The following is a 20,026-nucleotide window of genomic DNA, read 5'->3' as shown; positions in this document are numbered from 1 at the left end:
TTTCCCTATCATCCTTCAATACTCCTTTTACCCCTTGGTCGTCCAAGGGCCCCACTGCCTCCCTGGCTGGTTTCCTGTTTCTAATGTATTTGAAGAAAGTTTTATTGTTGGTTTTTACGTTTTTTGCTATATGCTCCTCATATTCCCTTTTTGCCTGCCTGACCTCAGACTTGCATTTTATTTGCCATAGCCTGTGTTCCGTTTTATCAGCCTCACTGTGACTAGCTTTCCACTGCTTAAAGGAATTCTTTTTACTTTTTACAGCCTCCATTACTCTGTTTGTTAACCATGCAGGCTTTTTCCTATACCTGTTTGTGCCTTTCCTAACCTGCGGAATATATATTTTTTGAGCTTCTAGGATCGTAGTTTTAAATAGATCCCAAGCTTCCCCAATTGTTTTGACCCTTTCTACTTTTCCTTTCAGTTTCCTCCCCACGTGTCCCCTCATATCAGAGAAATTACCCCTTTTAAAGTTAAAAATGGTTGTGTGAGTCTTTTTGGCCAATTCTCTATTTGTACAAATGATGAACTCAACAACATTATGATCACTGTTTCCAAGCGGTGCAATCACTTTTACATCTCTCACCAGGTCTTGAGTGTTACTTAGGACCAAATCAAGGATCGCCTCTCCCCTGGTAGGTTCCGTGACCATCTGCTCCATAGCACAGTCATTTAGAGTGTCTAGAAACTCAATCTCTTTTTCCCGACTAGAACACATATTGACCCAATCAATGTGTGGGTAGTTAAAATCACCTATTATTACACAGTGTTTTTGTCTAGTTGCTATCTTTAAGGCATTCATCATTTTATAATCCTCCTCTATCTTTTGATCTGGTGGGCGATAACAAACTCCCAGTGTTAAGTTTCCTTTTGGCCCCCCTATTTCAACCCATAGAACTTCCAGAAGCGAATCCAATTCACTTAGCCTCTCAATCTTTCTAGACTTTATACCCTCTCTGACATACAGAGCTACCCCACCTCCAACCCTTCCCCCCCTATCCTTCCGATATAATATATAACCGGGAATCACTGTGTCCCACTGATTTTCCTCATCCCACCAAGTTTCAGAAATACCCACAATGTCTATTTTTCCCTCCGACACCAAGCACTCCAACTCCCCGATTTTACCTCGGACACTTCTAGCATTTGTATAGAAACAGCTGTAATTTCCCTTACAAGTTAAGCCTGCATCCTTCCTCTTGCTATCTCGAGTCGTTGTCCGGCAGTCCATGTCACCAGCCATGGCCTCTGTGGACAATTTCAATCCACCTCCCTGTAGAAAAGCAACCGGTACCCCCTCACCTCTCTCAGATGAGCCAACCCGAACCAGAGACTTTTCATCTCCTGTCGGCTTTCCCCCAATATTCAGTTTAAAAGCTGCTCTGCCACCTTTTTGATTTTAAGTGCCAGCAGCCTGGTTCCTTCTCGGGACAAGTGGAGACCGTCTCGCCTGTACAGCTCCCTCTTGTTCCAAAAAGTATCCCAGTGCCTAACAAACCTGAACCCTTCCCCCCTACACCATCGTCTCATCCACGCATTGAGACTCCTGATCTCTGCCTGTCTCTCCGGCCCTGCGCGTGGAACAGGTAACACTTCTGAGAAGGCTACCTTGGAGGTCCTGGACCTAAGTTTCCTGCCCAGCAGCCTAAATTTCTCCTCCAGGACCTCACGACTGCATTTCCCCACATCGTTGGTGCCGACATGCACCACGACCACTGGCTCCTCCCCAGCACTATCTACCAGCCTATCTAAAACACGCGTAATGTCCGCTACCTTCGCACCAGGCAGGCAAGTCACCATACGGTCAGTACGCGGGTTCGCCACCCAGCTGTCTACCTGCCTAAGGATCGAATCACCCACTACCAAGAGCCCCCCTCCCACCCTGCTCAGGGATGGTTCCTTGGTGCAAAAGGAGAGCCGCTCACCAGCTGGGGAAGAGGTCCCTTCTGAGGGCACATTCCCCTTATCCTCAGCATGGTGCCCTGTTTCCCCTAGACCCTCATGCTCCCTGACAGCAGCGGGGCTGCCAGATCCAGAGTGGGACGAAGCTAACAAGTCCCCGAGAGTCTTTTCTGTGTGCCTAGCTGACTGTCTCTGCTTCTCCAGGTCAGCCACCTTGGCCTCAAGGGAGCACACACGTTCCCTGAGAACCAGGAGCTCCTTGCACCGAGGACACACCCAAGACTTCTGCCCAGTGGGCAGATAGTCATACATGTGACACTCCGTGCAAAACACTGGATAGCCCCCAACCCCCTGCTGGCATTCTGGCTTCATAATTCTTTTAAAATAAATAAATATAATCCCCCTTTTAAACCCTTGGTATTTATGTGGGTTTTGTTATCAAGTCAAATTATTTTACGGGAAAGACAAAGAGCCTAGGGCCTTGTCTTTCTGGCTCTTTTTGGGCTTCTTACAGCGCCCCTAGTCTAAGAGTCCCTAGGCTAAGAGCCACAGGCAAAGAGCCCTTTAGCTCACCCTTCGGCTCGTGCCAGAGGCTCGTGCCTCTGCCAAGGTGCTTCCTTAAATAGAGGCCTCCCCCAGCAGAGGTCAGGCAGCAGCTATTCAAATTCAAATTCACCCAGGCACTCAATCACAGGCAAAACAATGCCCCTTCCACTTCCTCTCAATTACAGGCAATCCCAGTCAAACAATGCCCGTTCCTCTCCCACACTCAATCAGCCAGGACTCTGCAAGAACTCTAAGTGCTTCCACACACTGCTAAACACAGTTTTCCCACAAAATATCCTTAGCTGAATTCTCTCAGCTGAAAGCAAGTAAAAGAAACCCACTCACCTCTCTCACAGCTCTCTCTCCTGCTCCTGCTCAGAGCTCAGCTGGTCTCCTCTGCCTCTGGCAAGGTGCTTCCTTAAATAGAGGCCTCCCCCAGCAGAGGTCAGGCAGCAGCTATTCAAATTCAAATTCACCCAGGCACTCAATCACAGGCAAAACAATGCCCCTTCCACTTCCTCTCAATTACAGGCAATCCCAGTCAAACAATGCCCGTTCCTCTCCCACACTCAATCAGCCAGGACTCTGATCAGGCCAAAGGCCCATCCAGTCCAACACTCTGTGTCACACAGTGGCCAGAAATACCAGTGCCATCAGGAGGTCCAGCAGTGGGGCCAGGACATTAGAAGCCCTCCCACTGTTGACCCCCCCCCCAAGCACCAAGAAGACAGAGCATCACTTGCCCCAGAGCCCCTAGCTATACCTTGTGGCTAATAGCCACTGATGGACCTCTGCTCCATATGCTTATCTAATTCCCTTTTGAAGCCGTCCATGCTTGTAGCACCCACCACTTCCTGTGGCAGTGAATTCCATGTGTTAATCACTCTTTGGGTGAAGAAGTACTTCCTTTTATCCGTTCTAACCCGACCGCTCAGCAATTTCATGGAGTGCCCACGGGTTCTTGTATTGTGAGAAAGGGAGAAAAGTACCTCTTTCTCTACCTGCTCTTTCCCATGCATAATCTTATAAACCTCGATCATGTCACCCCTCAGTCGTCTTTTCTCCAAGCTAAAGAGCCCTAAGCGCTTTAACCTTTCCTCATAGGGAAAGTGTTCCAACCCTTTTATCATTCGAGTTGCCCTTTTCTGCACTTTTTCCAAAGCTATAATATCCTTTTTAAGGTGTGGTGCCCAGAACTGCACACAGTATTCCAAATGAGGTCTCACCATTGATTTATATAGGGGCATTATTATATTGGCTGATCTGTTTTCAATACCCTTCCTAATAATCCCCAGCATAGCATTGGCCTTTTTTATTGTAGTCACACACTGTCTTGACATTTTCAGTGAGTTATCTACTACAACTCCAAGATCTCTCTCTTGATCTGTCTCTGCCAGTTCAGACCCCATCAATGTGTATTTATATTTAGGATTTTTGGCTCCAATGTGCATCACCTTGCACTTGGTCACATTGAACCCCATTTGCCATGTTGACGCCCACTTGCCCATCTTTGACAGATCCCTTTGGAGTGCCTCACAATCCTCACTGGTTTTCACCACCCTGAACAACTTTGTATCATCCGCAAATTTAGCCACTTCACTGCTTACTCCCATCTCCAAATCATTAATGAACAAGTTAAAAAGCAGTGGACCAAGTACTGATCCCTGCGGTACCCCACTGCTTACCACCCTCCACTGAGAGAACTGCCCATTTATACTCACTCTCTGTTTTCTATTAATTAGCCAGTTTTTGATCCGTAAAAGGACTTGTCCTTTTATCCCATGATTTTTGAGCTTGCTTAGGAGCCTTTGATGGGGAACTTTATCAAACGCTTTTTGGAAGTCAAGGTAAACAATATCTATTGGATCCCCCTTGTCCACATGTTTGTTCACCCCTTCAAAGAACACTAACAGGTTAGTGAGACAAGATCTTCCCTTACAGAAAGCGTGCTGAGTCTGCCTCAATAGGTTTTGTTCATCTATGTGCCTACTAATTCTTTCCTTAATAATGGTTTGCACCAATTTACCCGGTATCGACGTCAGACTGACTGGCCTGTAATTTCCAGAATCTCCTCTGGAACCCTTTTTAAAAATTTAGTCCACTTGTACCCTAGGGGGAGCTGTGGAGCATTCTCTAGTGTTTAGGGTTTATTGAATGTTTTTCTCTTGTGGTTCAGCCTACCTTTTTGCTATGTAGTAGTATGTGTTTGTGCTTGTGCTCTGTAGGCCTCTCTGTTGTATTAATGGCCTGAAGTCAGTTATTGTCTTTCTGCAAAATCTTGTTGCATTAAATTAAATGAAAGCAAACTCCAAAGCATGGACTGGATTATTTCTGAACTCTGCCAACAGATAACTCATGGCTTTTAAGAAACAAGCTCATGGCTGTCCACCCATGCATATATAACTTTCAGGCTTGGTTGCCACAGTGTGCTCTCCATGGGGCTACTTTCGAAGGCAACTGGACTGCTGCCTCTTTGTTATTTAGTGACAGAAAGCAGGCCCATATACATTATGTATTGCACTAATTACACTGGTTGGTTACTTCCAGATTTAGTTCAAGATGTTGGTTTAAAACGTTAAAGCCCTGTAACACCTATGACTATAAGTTGGACTATAAGGAAGGCCGAGCGCCGAAGAATAGATTCTTTTGAACTATGGTGCTGGAGAAGACTCTTGAGAGTCCCTTGGACTGCAAGAAGATCAAATCAGTCAATCCTAAAAGAAATCAAACCTGACTGTTCCCTGGAAGGGCAGATAATGAAACTGAAGCTCAAATACTTTGGCCACCAAATGAGAAGGGAGCACTCACTGGAGAAGACCCTGATGCTGGGAAAGATCGAAGGTCAAAGAAGACGGGGACGGCAAAGGATGAGATGGTTAGAGAGTGACATAGAGGCAACGAACATGAAGTTGAGCCAACTTCAGTGGACGGCGGAAGACAGGAGGGCCTGGCGTGAACTGGTCCATGGGGTCGCAAAGAGTCGGACTCGACTGTGCGACTCAACAACAACAACACCTATGACAATGTACCTGAGGGATCATTTCTTCCAACTATGCTGATGTTCCAACTGAGATCAGGTTTACAAACCTTGTTCCGCCAGGTAAGAAGAGCAGTTGCAACAATCAGGACTTGTTCTGGTGGTGGATCCTTCTCCTTGAAACCCCCCACCTGAGGAAGTGCCACACTGATCTTGGATGTGTCACAAAATCTGCAACTCATTTTTATTTAGCCTGGCACGGGTGAACAGGGTGCTTGATCTGTAATCTCAGGCTTTATAATCCTTTGTGATTTGGATGGAAGTGTGTTTTTATGATATTAATTGATTTTATTATTTGTTTTGCAATTGATTCGTTTTATCGTGAAATGATGGAAAGGTGATATATAATTTTAATTATGCAATTTTAATAAAAGAAATGCCAAAACAATCTCAAAATGTTTCCAAGAAAGGGTTTGGAAATGTATTCCCACTCTGGCCTAGATAAGGCTTGAGAGCTTTGTGAAGCTTTAAAGCTTGCTAGCACACTTTCCCCCATACAACTCAATGAGATGCTGTCAAGTTATGAGGGCAAGGCCTTTCCAATAACCAGTATTTCCAATAACCAATAATTCATCACCTCCCTGAACATCAGGCAACCCTGGGCCTTGCCAACTAGCTGTCTTTCTTCTTTCCTGCTCTGGCCTTTTATATCTCTCCTACTGCCACTCTAGGGTTAGCACTTACCCAGGAATGGCAGGGGACCTCCCAGTGATGCTCCCTGACCCTGTAAAACCATAGAGATGTCTGAAAAATCCTAGAGTCATGATGTCACTTCCCACTTCTGTGACTTCCAGGAAGTGACGTCCAGGAAGTCTCCCCTGCCCCGCATGCTCTTGGGGATTTCCAGCCCACAGCTGGCATCCCTGTGCCACACTCACTCCCTGTCTTGGCCTCCTGCCTTGCCCCTCTCTTGCTAAAGTGCAGCCTTTGTTGTGGCTGTTCTTGGACTCCCCCACTTCACACTCTGACCTGGGTGTGACAGAGACAATATCAGTGCAGCCTAAGCAGATTTACAGCATTCTAAGCCCGTTACCTTCAATAGGCTTTAAATTTTTTATTTACATCCCATCCCAAAGATGCTTACATCCTTCTCTCCTCCATTTTACTCTCACAACAACCCTGTGAGGTAGGCTAGGCTGAGAGTGTGTGACTGGCCCAATGTCACCCAGCAAGCTTCTCTGACACCAGTGGGGTTCAAACTGGGGTCTCCCGTATCCCAGTCCCATACTCTGCACCAATCTGGCTCTCAATACGTCCGGTCAGGGTGTACATCTTCTTAGGATGGTATTGAATTATTCTGATAATCCTGTTTCTGTGGAGCAGCGCACAGACCACTGTTCCCTCTAAACTGAGTTAGTGTGAGCTAGCTCACAGATTTTTAGCATTCAGCTCTCACATTTTTGCCTTAGCTCATGAAGGATGGCTGCAGAGCAAACTAAATTATGCAGTAGCCAAATTGCTTGCTCACAACTTTAACTGCCGGTAGCTCACAAAGTAGCATTTTTGCTCACAGGACTCCACAGCTTAAGAGGGAACATTGGCGCAGACCTTTGTGAACTTAAGTTGTGGTCTACAGCATGCAGCTTCAGGACAATATGCTTCGAAGTCTGATCAACTTAAATGAGTAGAAACCTGATTTCAGTTTTTGGAGAAAAATACTCTTATTAACCTGACCAAGTGCAAGATTAATCTCATCCCCAACCCTGCCCTGTGTACACCCAATGTGCCCGGACCTCTTGATCCTATGTTTGAACTGAAATTTCGTACACCATCCTGTGACCCAGTGCCCTTCCCCCCAACCCAACAATAAACCACTGCATAGAGAAAAAGATACAGCACTTATGCCCAGCAAAGGAGACATGCAGAGGACCATCACCACCACCCCCCGTGTCAGCAGATTCACTGTCAAAGATGCTTCCCTGGGCCGCAATACCATCTTCTGACACCTGCTACCAGGCAACCTTTCTGCCCCCATCGTGGCAGGAGGCTGCCCCTCACAGGTTCTTCCACCTTCTCTCTGAGATGATGTGTTCCGGCAGTGCCCGCATGAACCATTCCACCCAAGCTCCATCATAAATGGCCACGTCAGGCTTGCCACAGAGATATGCCCCTAGGGCCACATGGCAAGCAGTGACTCCAGAGCCACAAGTGGCCACAAGGGGCTTCTTGAGATCCACTTTTCTCTCCTGAAATAAGCTGTGGATGTCCTCCGGACTCTTCTCCATGCCAGCCTCAGTAAGGAATTCAGTGAACGGGATATTCACTGAGCCAGGGATGTGGCCGGGTTCAATTCCTGAGGGAGAAAGAAGAAAGAGGAACAATCTGAACTAGAGTTCAGGATGTAACAATACCAAAAATCCACTATCTGCATCCTGGTTTGGCTCCCCTGGTGTTTTGATGGTGGAAAGTGCTGTCAAGTCACAGCTGACTTATGGCGACCCCATAAGGTTTTCAAGGCAAAGGACATTCAGAGGTGATTTGCCATTGCCTGCCTCCATGTATTCCTTGGAGGTCTCCCATCCAATCACTAACCACGGCCATCCCTGCTTAGCTTCCGAGATCTGACGAGATCAGGCTAGCCTGGGGCCCCTGGTATTCTAACAGGTCAAAAAACTAATGTTTAATGCCTACTTCACAGAAACAGCCCATGAAGTGGTAATATTTTTACATGACAGAACCCATTCAGATTACAGGAAGGGCATGAATCAACTGAATGAAAATGGTTCAAAAGAGAAGTGGCTGAGATTCCCATGTAAATGAGATGCTAGATGGGTTAAGAGATTACGTGGCTAAGATCTTCTTGCCTGCCACATCACATCCATTGCAGCAAACTAAAGAGGAATCTTGCGGCACCTTTCTACAAACTGCTTAAATAGGCTGCGGTCACACATACTAAATAATCCACTTGCAATGCACCTTCCAACTGGACTTTGCCGGTTCACACAGTAAAATCCAGTTGGAAAGTGCACTAGAAGTGGATTGAAAGTGGATTATTTAGTTGTGTGGCTGCAGCCTTAGAGTTTATCCATCAGTGTGACAGCATTTCTCAAGGACCTAACAGGGACCTGAGATGCTTTAGCCATTGCAAGGGTTGATCAGGTTAGCAAAACAAGGGAAATTGCATTATTGCCAGTTATTGTTTTATTTATTTTTTATTTATTATTAAATTTATACCCCGCCCTTCCCCATGGGGGATTTCCCCGTGTGGTGAATGATTTCCTGTACTCTTCTTGATTACTTGTAATTTTACATAATCTCATCCCACCCTGTTCTTGCTTGCACTCTACAGCCTTCCACGCCTGCTGCATGCAATTTTTTCCCCATAACTTTGTACATGCATCTGTCAAGTGATGGCTGACTTTAAGTGAATTTTATGCTAGAATAAAAATTTATTAGTCTGTCAGTTATCACAAGACTCTTGTTTACCATCACAGTATCATGCACTGTATTTACTACTGTGGTTTCCTAAGACACCCAGGAACTAGCAAGGCATCTCAGGCAGTAAGATCCAGGGTGTGCCATTCTGTATAGTAGCGGTGTCATCCACAGAGGCCATATGGGTGATCTTCTACTCTTTTTTTATCAATGACCTGATCTCTGCAACAGATATTTATGACTCTAATCAAATGTTCACTTTCCAGTTAACTGAGAAACACAGTTTGTTTGTTTATTTAAATTTCTAGCCTGCCCTCCCCTGCATAGCAAGGCTCAGGGCGGGTTACAACAATTGTTAAAATCCAATTTTAACATAATTTATGGCGCCAATTAATACAAATCACTCCTGAGCCCACTCCACATATGTGTACAGCAGATGGTAACCAATGTTACGGAAGGTGGGCGGATAAGTAAAAGCCGTATAAAATGGAAGCGCACCGGCGAAGTCAATACTGATAGAACTCTGCCGCTTCAGCCACAGGCCTGGCGGAACATCTCTGTTTTACAGGCCCTGTGAAGCTGTAGTAAGTCCTGCAGGGTCCGGATCTCTTTTGGGAAAGTGTTCCACCAGGCCGGTGCCAGAGCTGAAAAGGCTCTGGCTCTGGTTGAGGCTAAGAGGACCTCCTTTGAGCCGGGGACCACCAGCAGATGCTGATCCATCAAGCATAATGCTCTTTGAGGGACATACTGAGAGAGACGGTCCTGAAAGTATCTCAAGTAACCCTAGCTTCTGGACACCCACTGCTTCTCCCAATTATTTTTATTTGGGAGTAAGCCCTACTTTGTTCAAGGAGACTCACTTCCAAAGGAGTGTGATTAGAACTGCAACCTTGGCCTTCAGTAAATGATCATGCTTAGTATCTTTGCACAGATAGAATTCTCTTTATTTTCTGTCTAAGTAGACCATTTGAATGGTCTGTTTAGGCATTCAGGTTTCCAAAGGTTTTGGGTTATGCTACTAGGTCACATAAAGGATCTATTTAGTTGCAAATAGATGTATTTCAATTGTCATAGCAACCTGCTAGTATATGTGCTTGCTCAGAAAACATATATGAATTTCAAAATGGGGAAAATTGTTTAAATAAATCTCTTTCCTTGGGGATTTTAAAGCATTGATTTAATGGCCTAGATTTAAATGGGTCCAGTTTGGACAGGAATGGGGTGCAATATACCATTTGAGAAATTCATTATCTGTGGGACTATAATCAGGATTCAAATCCTGCATATGAAATTGAATTTTATCTGCAAACTAAACACCGGAGAAAACTGTGAGCTAAAGAAACCTAACTCTTCTGCTCTGGAGGTCAAAACAGAAGCATTACCTTCCCGGGGCTCTTCCTCCATCCCTCGGAACCGGCCCACTGACCGTGCATCCACAACCTGGAAGCAGCATGATTCAATGTTCTCCTTAATGTCCTCATGGGTCTTGACTAATGATTTGTCCAGAGCGGCATGGAATTCTGCAGGCACAGGTCTGCTCTTCTGGGAGGTCACCGGAAACCCCTCCCGCATCCAGTTCTTCAGCCCACCATCCAAGAGAGACACAGCGTCGTGCCCAAAGGCTCGGAACATCCACCAGACACGAGGAGCAGAGAACAACCCCTGGTCACTTGCGTCATACACCACGACATGGGAATTGCTGCCCACACCCAGCTTGCCCACATACTCTGCAAAATCCCCTGTGCTGGGCAGCATGTGATCATATGGCGAAGTGCGATCGCTGCACTGGTCAATGTCAAAGAAGGCAGCTCCAGGGATGTGGCACTCCTCAAACTCCTTCCGAGGGTTGCGCTTCATTTTTGGGAGGTACCAGGACGCATCCAGGAGCTGTACAGCCAACCCAGTTTGAGAAGATTTGATCACTTCGGAGACCCACTTTGCAGACACCAAAGCCCGGTAGAGAAGCTGCTGAGACATAGTGCCTGTGTCCTGTCCAGATTCAGATCTAACCATGAACAGAAATTTCATGTTACTCAACAATAAAGACTTGATCCCTCCAAGAGCAAATTCACATAGTCAGATGTTACCCAATGAATGATCAATGGACATGCATGTGTGAACCAGCCCATAGTTAAGATATTATACCTGACAAATAACTGACCGCTAAGCCATTGTATTCCCATGTTACAAAAGTACACTGTTGCTTGTGCACAGTAGATATACTTAGAAATCTGAACTGGAATGGCCTGCAGAAACTGGGAGAATCTCTCTAAAATTATGCAAGTGTTTTTTTAAAGTTGTCACACCAAGGAAAGGGCACTATGCTGTCTAGCTAGCCCCCCTCCCCAGTAAAAAAAAGTTTTTAAAGATGCATGACAATGCTTGTCAATGATCTACATTTTTTTTAAAAAAAGTGCCTGAAAGATGGCGAACAGGTTACACAGGGCTGCCTTTCTCCACCAGTGAGAAGCCACACTTGGTTCCAGAAGTGGTGATCTTCTAAAAAGGAACCTGGTGGGTTTTTTAAAAAATTGAAAATGTATTAATTTTAATCTGCATCAGTTTGCACAATTAATACTTTCACCCCCTTCTCTCGGACTTATTTTCTGTTTTTCTCCAGATGATGCATATAGATATTGCAGCAGACGCTATTTCTGGGAAAGCCAGTGCTGGCTCCAACTTCTTGCACAAGGCCACCCACAATGGACCCCTTCTCTTGGAAGATGTGGGACATGCAGAACAAAGAACTGCTCCCCCAACTGCCTCTGACCTCCTTGGCTGTTTCCTGAAAAGGAAGAAAATGGTGTTTTTGCTGTGGCACGGATTCCTTTGCTGCTCTCAGAGCTCCAGAAAATGCCCAGTCTTGCCACACTCCATAGCCAGCCCTGGCACATGAGAGAAGGAGGGATGTCTTTTCTAAAATGGTATCTGACAACTGTGATTTCTGTAACTTCTGGAAATTCATGAAAGCTACATTCTGGTGGGGGGTTTTGTTTGTTTTAATGTGCTGGGACATGGTTCTTATCCATTCATTTGACTGACAAATCAATCAAGTTGTTCAATCTTAGGCTTCGGTCTTGTTGTAAAATGTTCCTCTGAGCAGGAAGCTCTTTTCTTAAACTCAGATAAATAGAATATTGCCCTGATCACTACACCATCAAAAATGCCCTCTGCACATGTCTGCAGTATTCAGTTTTGTTGCTTGAGTCACACATGCAGGACAACTGGTTGAGAATGAGGTGACAGAAGATGTCAGGTACTAGAATGGACTATACTACTTCAGATAGCAAGTGGGGTCCAGACTTTAATGTCCCTGTGCATAAAATGCTTCCTGCCAAAATAAACCATTACACCGTGGAGAAAGGTTGGCTATTTGTAGAAAGTATATTGTTAAATTAAAAAGGAGCATTTTAAAATGTGATTCTCCACTTAAGGTGGTGCAGAGTCAGCATTCTCCCGGCTGAGGCCCACCACACTCCCAGCTGAGGCCCAGCCTGAACATGACACTGCTTGGACAGAAAAGCATACCCTCACAACTTTGCATGTGCACACTGAAACTGGGTATGAAACACTAGGTTCCAGTAGCAGAATGCCAAAGCTCTGTAGCCCAGACAATTGTTGCCCTGGCACACTACTATGGCACACATAGCAGCCCAGTTTAAAGGAGATGCCAGACACCTACAGAATTGTACAGGGAAAGTTCTGTCCCAGCAGCACCATCTTTAAGTTGGGCATCACACTGCTGCACATGGAAACCAGGCCTTCAGGCAAATATTCTTCCTAACATGCATAACTAGATTTTATTATTTTTTTTAAGGATTTTGTTCAGGGATCGACCCCTTTCTGCACACAAAATACATGCTCATCAGGAAAGCATTTTCACTCCTATCCTTTGCCAAGGAAGAGTTTTGTCCACTTTGACACAGCGTGTTGGGCTGGATGGGCCACTGGCCTGATGCAACATGGCTTCTCTTATGTTCTTAAGAGTTCTGTGGGGACTGGGCAAGAGACACCTGCTCCGGGGCTTCAGCTTCTAGTGAATGCCTGCGCAAAGGGCGCGTGTGCGTGTCACTCGAGTTCTCACCAACTTCCACTCTCAGTAGATCGGACTGTAGCGTTCGCCACCGTTTGGGTGCCTCTCCTTGCCTGCAGTAATCGACCAGGCGAATTTCTAGCGGGGTCGAGTGACCCTTGAGCACATGGGCAGCAGACCCTGTAAACCCCTCCCCCTGAAGCTCCCACGAAACCCTCTAAGAAGTCTCGTCTCGTCTAGAGGACCCTCCCGCGGGGTACCTGCGCGCCCTCCGAACGTTCCTGGCTCCTGTACCGATGGTGCCGCGTAGAGCTTCTCGGAATCACAGCGCTGTACCCAGGCCGGTTCCTTCCGCTGCCATTAAAGCTCCCCCACCCCTCGTGTGAACTCCAGGGAGGAGACCAGCGTTCCATCCCACTTCCTCAGCCAGTGGCAGAAGGGCTCGCCGGGGCAAACCAACTAATGGCAATAGAGGAGGGGAAGAGAGAACACAAAACTTCCCGACATTAGTGAGGATTCCAGACCACTTTCACTTTCCAGTCATAGAACCGACCTTTTTTTTTTTTTTTGGTCTAATAAGCTAATGGGGAGGAGACTCGACAGTAGTCCTGTCTCCCGAGCATCTATTTTGAGAATGAAAGAGATCTTTGCTCCCCTCTCTTCCGCTGAACCTACAAGAGCCAGGCGGGGCAGTGTTCGGTCTAAGAGGAAAGGAGCAGTTTGCGCTATCGCGCGGCAGTCGACGTTATGGCAAAAAAATGCAGCCTTTCTGCCTATGCCGTGAACGGTCTGAGGATCTAGTTATGACGCAAAGAAATTAAAGCTCGAACCCTCCTTTCACCCTATTCAAACCCCCCCCCCCCTTTTACAAAAGCACCCTGAGTTTGCACGCAGATTACGGAAAGCTCCTCAGTTGAACTAAAGAGAAGGGGAAACAGCCCCATTGAAGGCGTCTTCATGCTTTCAACGGTAAGAAGGAGAAGGGGCTATCCAGAGTACGGGGGGGGGGGGGGGAAATGGGTCAAAGCTGCTTTTAAGAGGGCAGAGGACAAAGGCTGCCTTCTACTAGTTAAAGCCACCGTTGCATAGATGCCATCCCTTGCTCTGCCACAGACTTCCTCTGTGACCTTAGGTGAGTCCTTTAATATTACTGTACGGTAGGGTGCCAAGTGCCCCGTACTGAGTCTGCAGATCACAGTTTCACAACTCCATAGAGTGGGAGTAAACACAGTGAGGTCTTGTGTTCTTAGTTCAAAACTTAAGCGCTCCAATAGACTCTAGTGCTGGGCAGCATCCCCTGGTTTTGACATGATGTTACCAACATTGGCTTCCTTTTGATTTTGCTTTGAAAAATATGTATACATACATATGCTTGGGGCCTGTAAGGAACTGTGGGGAGGGGGACACCATTTAGAGTTCCTGAGTGCATTATGCAGAGCCCTCTACCTTTTCTGCAGCCCATTTTTGCAGCTTGCGTCATCTGCCCAGAGGGCAGCCAGTTTACTATTCGATAGATTTTTTGGTGGATGTTTTATTCATTTACTTCATTTATAGTTTCATTGAGAAAGGCAGACTAAAGTGGATTACATTTTGAAAAATGCAATTAAAACAGTGTGATATGCAGTAAACAATGTCATAGAATTGCCCTAATTTTTTACAAACATTAAAAATCTACAACCTTATTCATGCACATGCGCATGCACACACACACAGGGGAGTTGTCATAGAGGAGGAAAAGTTATATGAGGAGCCAGCATTTTGCTGTAGTTACTTAAAAAACGTATCCTAATCTCTTAGGAGGCTGATGTACCTTGTAAGGTTACTGTCCTTGCATGGGCATGCAATTTGGAAACAGTGATAGGGAAGGTGTTGCTCCAAACTGGAATTGATGTTTTCTCCCACTGTGTTCCTAAGCAGGGCCTGCACAGCACTAGCAGACCTTTACAGAAACAGAACAGCGTAAGCGATGTCCATGCACTGGCAGTAGCCCACAAGGTACCTTGGCCTTGTAACAGATCAGAATATGATTTTAGTTACTGGGGTGAGATATCCTGGCTCCTCTTATAACTTTTCCTCCTGTGGTTGCTTGGGACTCCACCCTGTTTGACCCCACATTCCCAGCCATCCCGGGACTCATTTTGAGGCTTCCACTTTCAGGTTCACATTCACCCCACCGTGGATGAGCCAGTCACGTTACTGTTGCGCCATCACTTACTGTGAAGCCCGAAACATTTAGTCTTGTAACAGCACGTCTTCCAACAGCTGTCTTGGAGAGGTAGGAGGGCAAGAGAAAAAGTTACAGGAGTTTTGGAAGAAACTTGGAGAGGCTTCTGTTCTTTCCGGACGCTTCAGGTTGCCAAAATCTATCCTGCAGCGGCGGGGAGGGAGTATTCTAGGGCTAGCAGTTAGTTGTGGGAGGACCTGTGTCAGTCCAAAGTACAGGCCGGAAGACAAGTGCCTGCAGTCCCCTCCCCGTGTCAGTTGATTGGCAGAGAACCGGACACCAGAGCTTGGCAGCCAGCTGTACAACTCATTCTGCAGCAAAGGTCTCAGTCAAAAGACATGGTGCAGCAGATCCTATACAGAGCTCTAGTCTCCAGCAGATGGCTTGCGGAACATGTCCGGGCCAGTAAAATTGGACCTGAACTGCGTGTGCTGGATGCCTCCTGGTATGAACCAGGGCAGAGGGATGCCCAGAAGGAGTTCAGAGAACGGCATATCCCTGGTGCCTCCTTTTTTGATATTGAGGAGTGCAAAGACAAGTCCTCTCCTTATGAGTTCATGTTGCCCAGTGAAAACCACTTCGCTGACTATGTCGGACACCTGGGCATCAGCAATCACACGCACGTGGTGGTGTATGACGGAGATAACCTGGGCACCTTCTATGCACCACGGGTCTGGTGGATGTTCCGGGTTTTCGGGCATCGAACTGTCTCTGTCTTGAATGGGGGCTTCAAGAACTGGGTGAAGGAAGGTTACCCTGTGACGTCAGAGGTCACCCGGCCAGAGCCCGGCATGTTTAAAGCCACCCTGGATAAATCGCTCCTGGTCACCTATGAAGAAATGGTGACCAATCTGACCTCCAAGCGGTTCCAGGTGGTGGACTCCAGATCAGAAGGAAGGTTCCAAGGAACAGAACCTGAGCCAGGGACACAAGGTAAGTACCTGGAACTGCAGTCAGCTACAAGGGAGGTTTACTGGCATTAACTCATTCGGAAAAAAAAGATGTTGTATGGGAGATCTAAGGTCGGCTCTTGAAACTTAAAAAAATATATATTAAGCAGCTATTGTGGGCTCCAAGCTCAATCAAAACAGAAGCACGGGAGGAAGGGTGTTCAGACCTTCTGCTGTGCCTTTTCCCCACTCTAAATCACCCCTCCACCTCATGAGACTGCTGTTAGCTCCACAAGGACAGCACTACAGAAATGTGCTTTGACCTAATTAGCAGGTTTTAAATAAAAGTCAAAATCTGGAAGATTTATTTACAAATCTCCCAAGTCCAGTCTGTTCTGGCCTTCTGATGTAGCTGCTTTATCATCTTGTGCTGATGCCTTTATAGTGCCGGCCCTAGGCATAGTTATATTCTAATAAGCCCATGGACGTCAGTAGATTTGGATTGGTTGAACTCTCTTTAGGACTGCACTGTTACAGTGCAATCTTACACACACACTTTCTTGGGAGTAAGCCCTGCTGAATAGACCTGCGTAAGTTTCTTAGTAGACCTGCCTAGGGCTGCTCTCTTTATGCCTTTTGCACTATCTGGAGTGTAGGGCAGAGTCCCTGTGCGCAAAGTCAGAGTTCCTTGGAAGTCTGGAAATGTTTAGCCTTAGAAGGGTGTGGGTGCCTTTAAAAACTGCCCTTTGGAAGACTGTTTTAGCCCTTTACATCTTGCTCTCCTCCTCTTCATATGGCATAAGTAGATGGCTATATACATTTACTGTCATGGGGCAAAGGTTCCATCTTCTTCCCCCAAGGCCCATATCTGGTACTTCCACCTAACAGAGATTGCTGCTAGCAGATGCAAGGGTTGTGGGCATTCATGCTTGCCAGGAACACTGTCCAAGAAGCTGAAGGACAGTTTAAACAGTTTGCTAGTAACCTGATCATTATGCTTCCCTTTCAAACAGTGCAACTATCCTTTCCCCCCGTTTTTTTGCACAGGAACGAAAACCAGATTGACTGGTTTTTTTAACTTGTGTTGTTCAAAACCCAAGTAGTTACTTCAAAATCCCATCTCATATTCTTGTATTCTCTCCCCCCCCCCACCCCCCACTCCCATATGAAATTACAGAGCTGTGACTTTTGATCAACCTGTGCAAAGAGCTAGAGCCAAAATAGCGGGGGAAGGAGAAAAATAGCTCACGTGTTAGGGAGGACATGCAGTCTGGCCTAGCAGAATTCAGATAAGTACCAAGAGTGCCTTCCCTGAGTAAAGTCACGCCTTTCTAATCTCACAGTTATCTTAGAAGGGTGTAAGTCTGTTTAAGAATTCCCCTGTCCAACTAGATGAGTTTCTTATTCCAAACAGAAATCTTAGGTCAGGGGTCCCCAACAGTTTTTTAGCCTTTGGGCACCCTTGGAATTCTGACACAGCAATGTGGGCAGTGTTCCCTCTAAGCTGAGTTAGTGTGAGCTAGCTCACAGTTATTTAGCCTCTGGCTCACACATTTTTGTCTTAGGAAGGATAGCTCCAGAGCAAACTAATGTATGCAGTAGCCAAATGGCTTGCTCACAACTTTAATGCCAGTAGCTCACCAAGTAGAATTTTTGCTCACAGGACTCCGCACCTTAGAGGGAACATTGATTGTGGGCACAGCTATAAAATGGGTGCCACGAAATGGCTCCTGCAGCTTGCCTTCAGTCGCCCAGTGAAGATCTTTTGCTGCGGTGGCAGCTGCTGCCAAAGAGGGAAAGGGCCTGTGTGGATTAGCCTGCTTAACTCCCTGAGAGTTTTTAGACCCCACTGTTCCCCCCTCCCCGATTCCTTGCAGGATCCAGTTTATATGCTCTGAGGATCAAACCGGACGTGACAGCATCCTCATGGCTGCTGTTAGAATGCTACCGTCATTTTATAGTCTTTTAAAAATGCCACGAAAGCCCAATCAGTGAGATGCTCTTGTCCCCCCCTCAAGTGCCAAGACATCATGGGGATGGCTGTTTCTGCACTTGATAAGGCATGGGAGGGAAGAGCTCCTTGGCCTACCATGCCACAGTTCTAGGTAAAAAGCCCACGGAAAAAAGTCCACTGTCATAAATGCTCACAGGAAAAAAGCCCACACGGAAAAAAGCCCACATGGAAATAAGCCCACACGGAAAAAAGCCCATATACATAAAAGCCCACACGGAAAAAAGCCCACATGGAAAAATACCATGCAAAGCACCATAGATATTTATAATTGTGGATAACCATTAATCTCCATTTATGAGAATGAACAGGTATTACCTGCATTCACATGCAACAATTTCCCCACGAAACACACACATAAACACACATGAAGCTGCCTTATACTGAATCAGACCCTTGGTCCATGAAGGTCAGTATTGTCTACTTAGACTGGCAATGGCTCTCCAGGGTCTCGGGCAGAGGTCTTTCACATCTCATATTCTAATAGTGAAGCTGGGATATCTTTGGATACTTAAATCCAGTGACTGGAGCTGTGAATGGGCAAAATAGATCTTTCTACAAACCTGAAAAGGACCCCAGGTTTGCAGAAAAAAATGTGAAATCTAAAAAACGAGAAAACCCTTCGGCAGCTTTAAAAAGCCAAAAATGATCAAAGGAGCACCTGTAATTTTAAAAAATGGATTCCCTCAGTGGCTGGTGCTAGGCAACCATGGTATTCCAACCTTGGTTCTCTCAGTAAAAGGGAGGGGGCAGGGCCCTTTCCAGGCCTATTTTGGACTTGCTTTGATGGAGAGATCCTTGGGGCCACACCTGATTAGGGTGGCCAGCTCCAGATTGGGAAATTCCTAGACACTTTGGGGTGGAATCTGAGGAGAGAAGGGTTTGGGGGGGGGAGAGGCCCCAGCTGGATATAATGTTACAGAGTCCACCCTCCAAAGCAGCCATTTTCTCCAGGGAGTCAGATCTCTGTTGCCTAGAGTTCAGTTGTAATTCTGGAGGCATCTTCCTCTGGACTTGATACTATCTGACTTGTATGACTCAGTTAGGCCTGGCTACTTGCTACTGTTCAACAGCAGCCACCCTATGAAAGCCAGTGGTGTGTGGTTAGAGCAGGGTCTGTGAGACCCAAGTTCAGATCCCCAACTTGCTGTGGAAGCTTACTAGGTGTCCCGGCCAGCGCCCAGCGGAGGAACGAAGGGGGGGGCCGACCGGGACCATCGCAGGTCTCACCTTGGGCCCCGGAGACGATGGGGCGTCCCACGGCAGCGGCCGGAGAGCGAGGAAGCAGCGTGGCGTAGACCCGACGCGGGAGGCCGGCTCGGAACAGCCGGCGGCGCGCCAAGACGACGGGTGCCGGGAGGGGGCCGCGACGGGAAGAGGGAGGGCCGGTGTGGAGCCGCCGGCGGCATGGCGCGGCGGAGGCTGCAGGCGTAGATCCCAGGGGGAGCGAGAAGAGGGTGAAGAGAGGTGCGCGGCGACGGGACGCGCCCGAGTACACACAGACCGGGAAAGTCCCCTAGCGAGAGAGGGCATGAGGGCGGGGCCGGCGGAAACGGCCCGGCGTGTCTCAATATGAAGGGGGGCGGGGCCAGGAAGTGGAGGAGGTGCTGGGAGCCGTGGGGGTAATAAAAGACGGGAGACGGAGACGACCGAGGAGGACACACCTGGGGCTGGCTCTAGACCCTGCAGACAAAGAGAGAGAGAGAGCACGGGTCTAGGCTACCAGGTGGCAATTGACGCCCAGGCTGACCGCGACAACGTGGTGGAGAATGCGGGCAGTGGCGACCCGCTGACGAAACCCCGTCCGTGCATCCCGCCTCCGCCCGGGTGGAGGCCCCCACCTCCGCGGGCTCCACCCCCACGATCCAGGCTGGAATCCCCCGAGTCTACGGATTCAGAAGACAGCAGGGCATCCGTCATAGAGAGACCCGCAGGGGCCGACACGGAAGGCCGCACCATGGACCTGGCACAATTCGGCCAGTGGATGGGGGAGCGCCCCGCGAGGCTG

The 20,026-nt window shown here is 47.3% G+C and overlaps 2 protein-coding genes across 4 annotated transcripts in view; one reads left to right on the top strand and one right to left on the bottom strand.

Annotated features, from left to right (window-relative positions):
- Positions 1–6,969: 6,969 nt before the first annotated feature.
- Positions 6,970–15,387, bottom strand: MPST (mercaptopyruvate sulfurtransferase). Of its 3 annotated transcripts, none has more exons than XM_015426473.1 (3): positions 15,109–15,387; positions 10,243–10,865; positions 6,970–7,778 (listed from the first exon to the last, which is right to left on the bottom strand). In XM_015426473.1, exons 1-3 carry the CDS (start codon positions 15,123–15,125, stop codon positions 7,480–7,482), a joined length of 939 nt encoding a protein of 312 aa, XP_015281959.1. In that variant the 5' UTR covers positions 15,126–15,387; the 3' UTR covers positions 6,970–7,479. The 3 variants fall into 3 exon arrangements, with proteins under 3 accessions (XP_015281959.1, XP_015281961.1, XP_015281960.1); XM_015426475.1 differs by lacking the exon at positions 15,109–15,387 and adding an exon at positions 13,188–13,258; XM_015426474.1 differs by lacking the exon at positions 15,109–15,387 and adding an exon at positions 13,154–13,256.
- Positions 15,388–15,439: 52 nt separating this feature from the next.
- The window catches only part of TST (thiosulfate sulfurtransferase), a 17,072-nt gene continuing 12,485 nt past the window's right edge, over positions 15,440–20,026 (top strand). Inside the window, exon 1 of the mRNA XM_015426476.1 lies at positions 15,440–16,050. Within this exon, the coding sequence (XP_015281962.1) occupies positions 15,456–16,050 (595 nt within the window). The 5' untranslated portion in view covers positions 15,440–15,455. The remainder of the gene's footprint in view (positions 16,051–20,026) is intronic.

This window comes from Gekko japonicus, unplaced genomic scaffold (genome assembly GCF_001447785.1).
Source record: "Gekko japonicus isolate JY-2015 unplaced genomic scaffold, Gekko_japonicus_V1.1 scaffold1105, whole genome shotgun sequence".
NCBI lineage: Eukaryota > Metazoa > Chordata > Lepidosauria > Squamata > Gekkonidae > Gekko > Gekko japonicus.
Note: the sequence above shows the minus strand (reverse complement) of the source record. Positions and strands in the feature narration are given on the sequence as shown.